The 11486-nt window shown below is 49.7% G+C and overlaps 1 protein-coding gene across 1 annotated transcript in view; it reads left to right on the top strand.

The window, feature by feature from the left end:
• Window positions 1-10355: 10355 nt before the first annotated feature.
• Cachd1 (cache domain containing 1) overlaps window positions 10356-11486 on the top strand; it is a 135177-nt gene continuing 134046 nt past the window's right edge. Inside the window, exon 1 of the mRNA XM_010605231.1 lies at window positions 10356-10404. Coding sequence (XP_010603533.1) covers window positions 10378-10404 — 27 coding nt within the window. The 5' untranslated portion in view covers window positions 10356-10377. The remainder of the gene's footprint in view (window positions 10405-11486) is intronic.

The following is an 11486-nucleotide window of genomic DNA, read 5'->3' on the forward strand; positions in this document are numbered from 1 at the left end:
TGGCCCACTCGCTGAAGGGTGCCTCGGTTTACCCCAAGTGGACCCTGTGGGAATATGGAGGACATAAGGATGTTCGCTCACGCCAGTCCTAAAGCCCAGCCCCTACGGCCAGTCATATTCCAGGGACTTGTCACCGTTCCAGCAACAGTAGACTCCAGGGAGCATTTCATCCTCATGACAACTGTCTTACCCACGATGGACTCCCACCCTGCTCTTTAAAAGTTAAAGTGGCAGGTTAGTGGTGCGCAGCTGTAACCCCAATGCTCAAGGCTGAGGCAGGAGGATCCTTGCAGGTCTGAGGCCAGCTTGGGCTGCACAGGGTTCAAGGACAGTCTGGACCACACAGTGAGATCTTGACAAAACATTAGTGGGCTGGGGTGTAGTCAGTGGGAGAGCACTTTCCTAGCAGATGTGAGGCCTGTTGTTCATCCCCAGCACTAAAAATGAAGGTAAGAATTGGTCTCAGACAGTCCCTGACCTGCAGGGTTCTGACAAGTGAGGTTTTCTGGCTTGGGGTGGTGCATTCAGTAGAAACCACTCTGCCCCTTTTGAGCTTGGACTTAACCCGTGCTGGAGACAGGCCGTGGGGCCTCGCTGGTTACACTGGACTCCATGGGGAGCCACGGCCATGTGGTCACCTGGCCTCCAATACAACACTATGCTGGAAAAGAAGGCTTTTCCATGGATTTGCCTTCCTGCAGCTGCCGGTGCCCAAGCACTCAGAAGGCCAGTGGGTCTGGGTGCATCTTACATCTGCTTCTGGAGACCTTGCTACACAGGTACCAGGTGTGGGGACGGGGTCTGCATTGGGTCAGCAGAAGGGCCTGAGTCGGTCGCTTTCAAAGGCGATTCTAGTGCTTCATAGATTAGAATATAATTTTGACTTTTTGTGAAACAATTGTGGTTTGGAATTGCCCGTGCTGTGTGTGGCCTGCTTACACTTCATAAGCATGTTATTACAGATACATCTTAAAAGCATATTTTGTCTTGTAGACAGAATTATGTGTTTTTGAGACAAGGTCTTTCTGTGTAGTTCAGGCTGGCCTTGACCTCACTGTGTAGCCCAGGCTGGCTTTGAATTTGCAGCAGTCCTCCTGCCTCAGCCTCCTGAGTGCTGGGATTACAGGTGTGCGCCAACACACCAGGCTAGAATTGTGGCTTGTGTGTGTGTGTGTGTGTGTGTGTGTGTGTGCGTGCGCTAAGGACTGAACCCGGGGCCTTCGCACTGAGCTACACCCTCAGCACTTTACATATTTTTTTTCCTCATTTTGAGATGGTCTCACTATTTCACTAAATTGTCCAGGCTGGGCTGGAATTTGAGATCGTCCTCCCTCAGCACCCAGGTCTTGGAATCACAGGCTTGTACCACCACACCCAGCTAGCAGATAGTTTATAAGCTGTGCTTTGCAAATTTCAGCTTTCTGATCAACTTTTCTGTCCAACTCTAGTTTCTTGCTCAGCTTTGCATGTTTCCTGATGATGGATGTTTAGGAGCATCCCCAACAGAAGTGCCACTGGAGGATGTGGCTTTTAAGCAGTTTGCAGCTATTAGTTATTGAAAAATAAATGAATTTTCAAATGAACATAAATACACATTTTATTCAATTATTTTTTGAGAAGTTTACATGCCTGGCTAGAATCTGACTTTAAACACTGGCTTTCTCAGTAATGAGACCGAAGTAAAAATTACCCCAGTAGACAGCAGACTGTCCGCTTTTGCTCTTGTAAGAAGTCTGAATGCGGCCTACAGGAAGCAGCCTGTCACCTGGTCCATTGCCTTAGGACCTGGGGCCGGGTTGCGCAGTGCTGGACCCTCGACATGCTGGGCCCTCGCCTCTGCTCCCCATGAGCTCCTGGGTTCAATCCCTGCCACTGAAAAACAGACACAAGCGAAGAAGTGTACAAATAATTCTCATCCTGAAACAGTTGGAGCAGGAAAATTCAGTAAACATCGAAGTAAGCCCGACTTGCATCTCCCAAGTTGCTGCCTCCTGTCATTCCAGCACTTGGGCGGCTAAAGCAGGAGGAGCACGAGTTCCAGGCCAGCCAGGGCTACAGAGTGAGTTCAAGGCTGGCCTGAATGTCTCAAAAAAACGAAATGAGGGCCGGGGATTTAGCTCAGTGCTACTGCCACCTGCCTCGCAAGTGCATGGTCTTGAGTATGATCCCTGGTACCAAAAAAAACAACAAAAATGAAACAAAACTAAACATACATATTTTCCTGCTCCTCATTTACATGTTTTGGGGAAATACATATTTATTATTATATCCTATATCCACAGATTTGAGGGACAGTATGAAAAGTCCTGAGAGCGATCACTGGGAGGCCGGAAGCGGGGAGTCCCCATGTTCAGCCCTCACCCGGCAGAGTAAGAGCAGAAGTGTAGGAAAGCAATGGTGCGGTCCCCAGCTGGGGAACAGGCCCGTGCCACAGCCTTGCTGGATGCTCTGTCTCCTCCTGGCCTGGGCATGACCAGGAGGGGAGGCCCTGCACCTGCACACACCACACCGTTCTCCTCCCTGCAGCGGACTCAGGACTTGTGTCCTAGTCTCTTGGGGAGGCCATGCAAGGGGTCCGCGGTTAACAGATGGTGCCTGGGTGAAGGGTTGCTTTGTGGAGGGGCCTTCTTGCATCTCTCCACCTCTGGTCCCTGGCGCTGATGGCCTGGCCGGAGGACCGTGCCCAGAGGGAGAGGCGCCCGGCTGGGATGCGGGATGGATTGGAGCACTTCCTCCTGTCCCACCCCAGCCCGCTCTGCGTTTTCAGTGAGCCCGGATCCCTTGCTCTAGTGAAAGGGTACTGCACCAAGCCTGCAGTAACAGTGGCTTCGGGTCCTCTTAGTTCTCACTGGGTGGCATTCCTGGGGACCGGCTAGGGGCTACTAGCTGAGGTTCCAAGTAGGACATACTTTTCTCACCGCGCTACCCCCACACAGCTGGACGCGCGAAGCTGTGTTTGGGATATCACGACCCTCGTCACAGCCAGGATTTCCTAATAAAAGACAGCGGATTCTGTTTCCCAACAACATCCTGGAGCTTTGTGAGACTGGATTTATACTTTCATCTTTAAGTGTAATTTGTAAAGCTCCAGTCTGGAATTTAACCACGTGGTTAATGCTTTTCTTCACTGTTACCACCAGTGAAACCATGAGTTCTACGCTTGATATGGTTCCTTTGATTGCAGTGAAAGATTAAAAAAAAAAATCTCTTAATACTTTCCGGGTCAGACTTAGCAGCAGCACTCATCTGGGGACACCTTTTATGTATCAGGCATTCCCGGGGCTAGAGCTGTGATTTCAGTGCAGACAGCTGCTGACTTCAGAAAGAGTTGGAAGTCACAGTGTGGCAGAGGTGGGACTCAAACCTGCATCACTTCCTGCTTGAGCACCAGGGCTTGTTACATAAGGAGAACCAGCACGACACATCTGCTGTCTACTCGCCTGTTTTTTTGTGTTGGAGACTCATCGGGGAATTTGGACGGGGTGGGAGAGGAGCTTGTATCAGTGCAGCTCTGTTGACCAGAAGAAGCACTTCCCAGGTACGGTGGGCGATGACTTTAGTTCCCTCCTCTGTCCCAGGGAGAAGGGAGGTGTGAGGAAATGGCTGAAAGTAATGGCGGGCACAAGGGGGTGTGATTGTCATCATCTTGGGAGGGACTGACAGAAAGAAGGAGAGAAAACCAGAGCACTGAGAGTTGCGTCCCAGCCTCAGGTGTGGTTCTGTTTGGGTGAAGAACCATCAGCCTGTATTCTGGCATTGTCTCTTACGGATGGCGAACATTCTCCCCTGTCCTGGAAGTGTATTTCTCCTGACCCAGCCTAGGTGGCTGCTGTCACTGTTCACCCACCTCTTCCACTGCTAAGTTGTCTCATTTTCCAAGCGAGTTGTCTCGAAAGGGTGTGTCCCTGTGTGCCTGGGTTAAGGCTGGTGGCCGACAGTGGTGACTCTGGACTTGGTTGTTGACTGGCCCAGAGATGGGAAGTCAGTCATGAGCAGAAGGACATGGTAGGGACCCTTGTCACTGGGTGGAGGGAAGAGTTACACTTTTCCCACCCCCTTGTGGCCCTGAGTCCTGTAATGACTTTTCAGGGGGCCCTTAGTTCTGCTGTCTTCAAGTTTCTTCATATCCATCTACTTAATTTTCCTTTTTCCCCTCTCTACATTCATTGTAGCTCTGCCTACTTCTTTGTCCATTTCCCCCACCTTAGGTTTGTTGTTCACAAGCAAATAGAATAAAAGCTGGAATATCTGATTCATTTCTTACAGAAAGAGGGTGTGTGTGGACTTTTTGCCCTTTTCTTGGCTAGAAACTTGGAAGCTATGTTTTAGTTTTACTGTAATATATTTGAATAGTTTTGAATGTACTGCCAAGGGCAAGAGGACACTTAAAACCTTTGCATTTTATAATGATGTGTTTGCCAGCCTGGCAAGGCCCCAGACAGTGCGTGTTGAGCACGGGCAGTGGCCAGGATGGCTCGGTGCTTGGTGCTTATTTGTGCCACACATAGCCCTCGCCCTGTGAAATACATGGGCTGCATCCCGTCTGCCAGTGAGCACAGGTTCCTGAGATGCAGGACTGAACAAAATCACCAGTCTTCATGTCGCTGAAGAGTTGCTACTGCTTGTCAAAGCCTTTTACCACCAGTGGTAGAGCCTGAGCCTGGCCAGCGTAGACTTCCTAGGCTGTGTCGCACTGGGCCTGCTGGAGTGGGAACATCTCCTGTGTCATCTCCTGGAGCCTCTTGGTGTTGTGGCTCCTGTCACCTCTGGCACACCCACCCTTTTCATTTTATGGGATTAGGAGCTGACTCACATTTTCCTGGTCTTTGAAGCCATAGGCGTCACATTCGGGGTGCTCGTTGTCTTTGAAAATTACAGGGTGTGAGGAAATCCATCGACTTTGGGCGAACACAGAGTGAAATCGTTGTTCTGCCTTATGAGACTTTTAATAAGAGAGAGGAGGTATGCTGGGATTTCTGGATGGACGTCTGTTAGGGGAAACAAATCCAAGTCCCTTCCGGCCAAGCTGAGGTGGGAAGCTTTCTTTGTGGGTCAGCTTATGGGTCAAGAAATCGGACGCCACAGACCAACTACCTTCCTACAGCATAGTCACACATGGAAGCCCAATTTCCTCAAGCCCTCGGTTTCCCTTAGAAGTTGGCTCAGAAGAAAACGGGGGGGGGGGATTGAGCTTTGCTTAAGTGGTTTCCTGTCTGTGAGGTTTCCATGGAGAGAACATTTTCAAGATTAAAGGACTCTGTCTGTCATTTTTAACCTGAGGGGTCCTAAGATTTATGTTTCAAAGCAGAGTAGAAATTTAGTCCTTTTTTTAATCATGTATGTGTTTGGGAAAATTTACTTTTCTTTCAAAAGTGCTGAGATTCCAGGAGTAGTCAGCCCATTGCCTGCAGTAAAGACAGAGAAGTCTGGGTTTGCAGTGCTGGAAGGCAGAGCTGTTCCCTCCCTAGGCTGATAGTGCTGCGGGGCTGTGGTCAGGCATGGATGGGGCTTTGGGCCTCTGTTCGTTCGTTCATTTAGTACCTACTGTGTGCTCTCCTGCCTGCGAGGACCTTGGACAAAAGCCATGGGCCTGCATCTGCTCTCTGGGTGAGCTGGGAGATCGCAGAGCCCTGGCTAGTTTTAAATTTCACTTGAGTGCGTCCTAGGCAGCAATGGCAAGGACAGTAGGGAGACTGGCGGAGGAGGAGGCCTTTGGCCAGGAGAAGCAAGGACGTGTCCGAGTGCTGTGAGGACTGTGCTAGAAGTGAGCGCTGGGCTGTGCGAGTTGGCAGTTCAGGAAGAGACCCCTGGGCGGGAGGGCACCCAGGAGGAACAGGCAGTGTCTGGCCTGTTCTCCCGCTGCCTAGTGAGTGAGAAGGTGGAGCCGGAGTGCAGCAGGGAACATCACCCGGACCAGCGTGATTCAACCCTGGACAGGTCTGTGGCACAGCACCCTGGCAGGATGGTGGCACACCCTCCTGCAGGCAGTGTCAGGCCGCAGTGAAGTCACCGTGTCCCCAGCCCCCAGGCACTGCTCGTCCCCTTACGTTTTCTCCACTTGAGGCCAAGATCCTTGTCTATCCACCTTAAGTCTATGCCTGATTGATTGTATTTCCATAGCAGTGCTTTGCATCTCTCTTTATTACTATCTTCCTGCCATCTCTGCAGTTTACTGAATCTTTTTTTTTTTTAATTTGCTTGAGGAGGTATGTGGGAAGCTGATCTCCTCTCACTGTGTAGCCCAAGGTGGCCTTGAACTCCAGGCAATCCTCCTGCCTCAGCCTCTTGAGTCCTGGAAATACAGGTGTGCACTGCCACGCCTGGCTCTGATCTCCTCTCTCGAAAGAAGAAGGATCTGAAACTGGAAGTGAGGTGGCCTTTTGTAGTGGTTGGTGATGGGACCCACAGGAAGCCCAGGCCCCTGGCATCTGGTCCAGTGCCACTGTGCCATCTCTCGGTGGGATGTCAGGCGAGGTCGTTCCAGGCCTTGGCTTTCCGGACCTCACGCCTTGACCGCAGAGTTTATTACAGCTTCATTTCAGGTCTGTCCTGGGTCCCTGGCCCTCTGCCTCCATGTCACCTCACCTGTCAGCCAGACGCATGTGCTTGAGTCGCTGGGGACATCAAGCTGGGTCGGCGAGGCCTGTGGGAGCGTGGTGATTTCTGCTGATGGACACTGGACCTATCCTCACTGCCCACTCTGAAACAGAGGGATGCAGTGGGTGGGGACGCCGTCCCAGAGCAGCGGTGACCCGCCGAGGTCGAGACCCTGTTCCTTCTCAGCAGGGCCCGTGTGTGCGTGAGAAGTTGCCTGCAGAGCGGCACACCAGCTGCTCTTTGTGTGCTACTGGTGGGTTTTGCCGAATGGGCGATGATGCTGTCAAAGGCCTGACCAATCCCTCAGGCCGGTTGTGCTTTGTTCTTGGCCATTGCCTTGAAGGCAGCTGGGCTTCCTTAGCATTGCACTCCAGCTGGGTGTGGTGGCCCCTGCCTTAAATCCTAGCGCTGTGGGAGGTTGAGGCAGGAGGATCACAAATTTCAGCCCAGCCTGGCAATTTCGCGACTTAGCAAAACCCTGCCTCAAAACAGAAAATGCAAGCCGGGCGCGGTGGCTCATGCATGTAATCCCAGCACTTGGGAGGCAGAGGCAGGAGGATCACCGTGAGTTCGGAGACCAGCCTGGACTACATAGTGAGTTCCACATTAGTCTCAACTACATAGTGAGACCCTGTCTAAAAAAAAAAAACAAAAAAAAAAACCAGAATGGACTGGGGATAAGCTTGGCCTTGAAGGCTCTTCGTTCAATCCCTCACTGCCGCCAAGTAATAATGAAAATGATTTCTAAAAAGGCATTTTAATCTCTGGAAGGACATGCGTTCCTTACATCCTACTTTAGCGAGTCTAGGAACCTGGTATGAAACATAATTATAACAGCAGCCACAAATGGAAATTTACCAGTTCTCCCTGTGTGATGCAGACAACATCGTGTTACCAGAAGCACCTAGAATTTGGTCACTAAAACAGATACTTAGTGTCTCATCATGGGCATCACAGGTGATGTGATGTTACACACTCTTGCTTTGAAATCACAGCAGTCCTTTGACCCTTAGATCTTACGGGTTAATATATTAATGAGGAAGTACTTCCATGTGAAGCATCTTACAGTTCTTCACTCTGTGTGTTTTATTCTATGCATTTATACATGATGCTGAGAAGAGAGTTGTGTACTTGACTGCACAGTGCCTGAAGTCTGTGACACAAAACAAGCTAGGAACTCCTGACCCAGGAAGGGCTGTGGTCAGGAAAAAATCATCTTGTGTCAGTGATTCCACACTTCCTGTGTAGCTAATGATCTTTGAAGGCTGGGTGAGGCCTTCCCATATCCTGAGATGTTAGCATCTTAAATTGTGACTTTGCAGTTTGACTCCAGAGGGCAAGAGAGGCATGACTGGTGGGTTTGGGATGGGTGGGGGACTCAGGTCACTTCTGATCACAGCCCATTGGCCACCACTGGTCATGTGGTCCAGCTATCTGCAAGGAAGCCTGGGAAGTCCCGCAGGCAGCCCTCACATCTGTTTCCCAGGGTACCTTGGTCCCTGACCAAGTGTCTGGCATTTTTCTTTGGCCTTGAAGGTGTCTCATAAATACCTATGCTCTGAGTGGTATCCTGGATTGGGCATGGAAACCGAGCAAAATTAAATTTCATAAAAGCCAATATGGGATCTCCAATATGGAATACATGCATGACAAGAACGAGCCTCTTATGCAAATAGTATGAGTTTACTAGAATTCAAATATTACTGAGCTCTCAAAAATTAAGATTCTTTTTTCCCTTTGCTGCGTTTTAACAAATAAAAAGTGTCATCGGCTCATTACCATCATAGTTTCTGGGAAAGAAATTAAAAGGCAAACAGTGAGCTGTGGCCCGAGTATGAAAATGACCTGGCTGTTTCTCACCTCTTAGTTCTCCACCCAGCCTTGCTGCTGTGACATTGCTCTGTGGATCTTTCTCTTGAGGAAGCCCAGCCTCGCCAATCAGGATGGAGAGGCCTAGAGGCCTGGTTGGTGGCTGTGCTCTTGGATTGTCTTAGTCTGGGTTCACTTCCTCTGTGTACTAATGGGTGCTTTTTAGTTTTGATGCCTTCAGCAGTTAATTCCATGTTTTAACTACATCTTCTGTAAGAAAATAATATCTCAGTGATTTCTAGAAATTACTTCTAGGAAAAATCACTCCAGCTAAATTACCTTTACTTCCGGTGTTTTGTGCCCATACAGACCGTGGCGAGCATGGTGCAGATACCTGGGAAGTGGGACCTTCTCCCAAATGAGGGGCTTTCTCCCTGAAAGGTGAAGAACAGTGCATATTCTGCTTGCCTTGAAGGCTAACAGGAAAGCGGTAGAAGTGGTTTCCAGTTCTCCATCTTCCTTTGTAACTCAGCAAAGCCAGTCTCTTTGCTTTGAGCAAAGAGCATAAGGTGGGAGGGCGTCAGCAGGAGAGAAGTCATGGACAAGCTTGGCCCCTTTTTGCTGGCACCGATTAAAAAGAACAGTGACTCAGTCGTAGATAAAGCACGTAGGAATCAGGTATCATTGCTAAAAGATGCTTTTTTTCCTTTCACATTTCTTCTTCACAGAAATTCTTCAAACAGCAGGCTGGGTACGTCATATAAGACTTTGTTTATAAGGTTTATATATTTTTTGGATGTTTTCCCAGTTGTTTCCTTTTTTTTTAAGGCTAAGGAGAAGAAGCATACAGATTTTTTTTTCTTGTTTTGAGCAGGGAAGGTGTAAATAACCTCATCAGGACAGAAGTATTCCGAGTAGGGTGTTCCTGCAGTGGGGCTCTGACCCCGCTCTGTGAGGTGCCCTTCAAGGCTGTCTTAGTTGAACAGATCCTCCTGAGCTCCAGAATTGATTTTTGATTTTCAGACAGAATTCACTGGGTGAGTTCTCCGCTGGCCTGTGTGGCTCCCTTCCCATCCTTGGCATGCACAGGTGGGAGCTGTGGGACCACATGACCAGTGGTGGCCAATGGGCTGTGATCAGAAGTGACCCGAGTCCCCCACCCATCCCAAACCCACCAGTCATGCCTCTCTTGCCCTCTGGAGTCAAACTGCAAAGTCACAATTTAAGATGCTAACATCTCAGGATAGGGGAAGGCCTCACCCAGCCTTCAAAGAGCCCTGAGGGGCTTTTTCTACTCCGTTCCAGCCAGGACTTCCTTTCCCAAGCACATGGGCCTGCCGACTGTTGGTTACAGGCTGGAGAGGCTACTTTTCCATGTGTGTGTGTTTGTGTGTCTGTGCACATGCACGTGTGTGCACACGTTTTGTTTGCAAAGAAATCTTTTATTTTGGGTTACAATCTTTGTTTCAACATTCTTTTGTGTTAGGAACATTTCTTGTTGAAAGGGAAATATTAGCTCTGCAGTTCATGACAACACTGGGGGAGAGAGAATAGATGAGGTTGAAAGTTGCCTAAGTGGAAGTGTATGAATCAGGTGCACTACAACCCAGCCTGCTTCCTCTAGTTGCACTTCCCCAACCCCAGCAGCAGCCTTGGAACTGACCCTGCATCATGGACTGGGCAGCGAAAACACCCTTAGGTCCCACCTCAGTCACTGCGGGTCTGGTTTCCCATTTGGGCTGTGCTTATCACCCTGTATTCCCTGGTGATGGTGGGAAAAGTTGGTCAAAAGGGACAATTACTTTTTATTGAGTCACCTGCTCTTCAAAAGGCAACAGCAAGTATTCATTAATTTCCATCTGATAGTGCAGAACTTTTTTTTTTTTTTGGGTGACTAAACAATTGAAACAGGAAATGACCCAAGATACAGTTTCCATGACACCCTGTCACTTGGATCTAGTTCTCTGCAAGATGAAAGACCGGAGCTGGCTTTTGATAGTGAGTAACTAATTGGGCTGGTTGATACTGGGAGTTTTTTTAATGTGAAAAATAAAGGAGAAAAAACTAGAACAGCTGTGTTTGGGTACAGTTGTCTAATCCCCAGATAAAACACTCCAAGGACATGGAAACTGAATAGTGCCTGTGGTTGAGGGGGAAATCTAAAATCTGCCAAAGCACGGCTTATTTTAGGAAAATACAAATAGGTTTACATGAAAAACAGAACAAAAAAGAAAAGTGAAAATTTTTACCTAGCCAAGATCTTAAGTGATGCCTTTTAGGAATTACCTTTGTTCGTGTACAGTGTGATTTTGCATGTTTAAGCCACAGGAGGGTGGAGGGTGAGCAGGTGAGTTCAGGGCCCAGCCCTCCCAGACACATACACGTTCAGGCTTTGGGTCTCTCTCTGGAAAACTAAGTGTGAATCAACCGGACCGGAGTTGTTAGAGAGATAGGTTCTGGGCCTTACATACCATACTGTTGGGAAGATGCCTGGGTGGGAAATTTGGTTTTCAGAGACAGGTTCTCCACCGTGTGTAGCCCAGGCTGGCCTTGAACTCACAGCGATCCTCCTCCCGCCTCTGCCCCCTGAGTGCTGGGATGACGGGCGTGCACCACCCCTGTGTGAAGCTTGAGTTGTAATCCCGGCCTCCCCACTACCCATCCAGGGAGTGGCTCTGTTCTCTTGGGCATGAAGAGGTCTGACTGAGGTGGCCTCCAGTCTGGTCATCCGCACACTTAGACCTGCCGGCCAGTCTTTGACAGCTGCGTGTACTGCAGAGCACAGCAGGACGAGGGTGAGGCTCAGTGTTAAGCGGAGAAAATGCCTATTTTCGGTAAGGGAGGCGGTGCGGAGCTCGGTATCCAGGGTGCCGTGCACCCTCGCTTGGGACCCGGAGGAGCTCAGTCTGCACATGGTGAATTCCGCAGCAGGGCTCTGCCTTGCTTTTGTCACGCCCTGGAGTCCTGTCCCTCCATGCCTTTTGGGGTTCTCCACCGCAGGGACCCCGCTGTGCCCAGGGCAGGTGTGCAGTGAAGACGGGCGCCCGCGGGGCATCAGCACGGGCCGGGCGCTCTGGACG

Source organism: Fukomys damarensis, unplaced genomic scaffold (assembly GCF_012274545.1).
Source record: "Fukomys damarensis isolate Sample0158 unplaced genomic scaffold, DMR_v1.0_HiC HiC_scaffold_33, whole genome shotgun sequence".
Classification (NCBI taxonomy): Eukaryota; Metazoa; Chordata; class Mammalia; order Rodentia; family Bathyergidae; genus Fukomys; species Fukomys damarensis.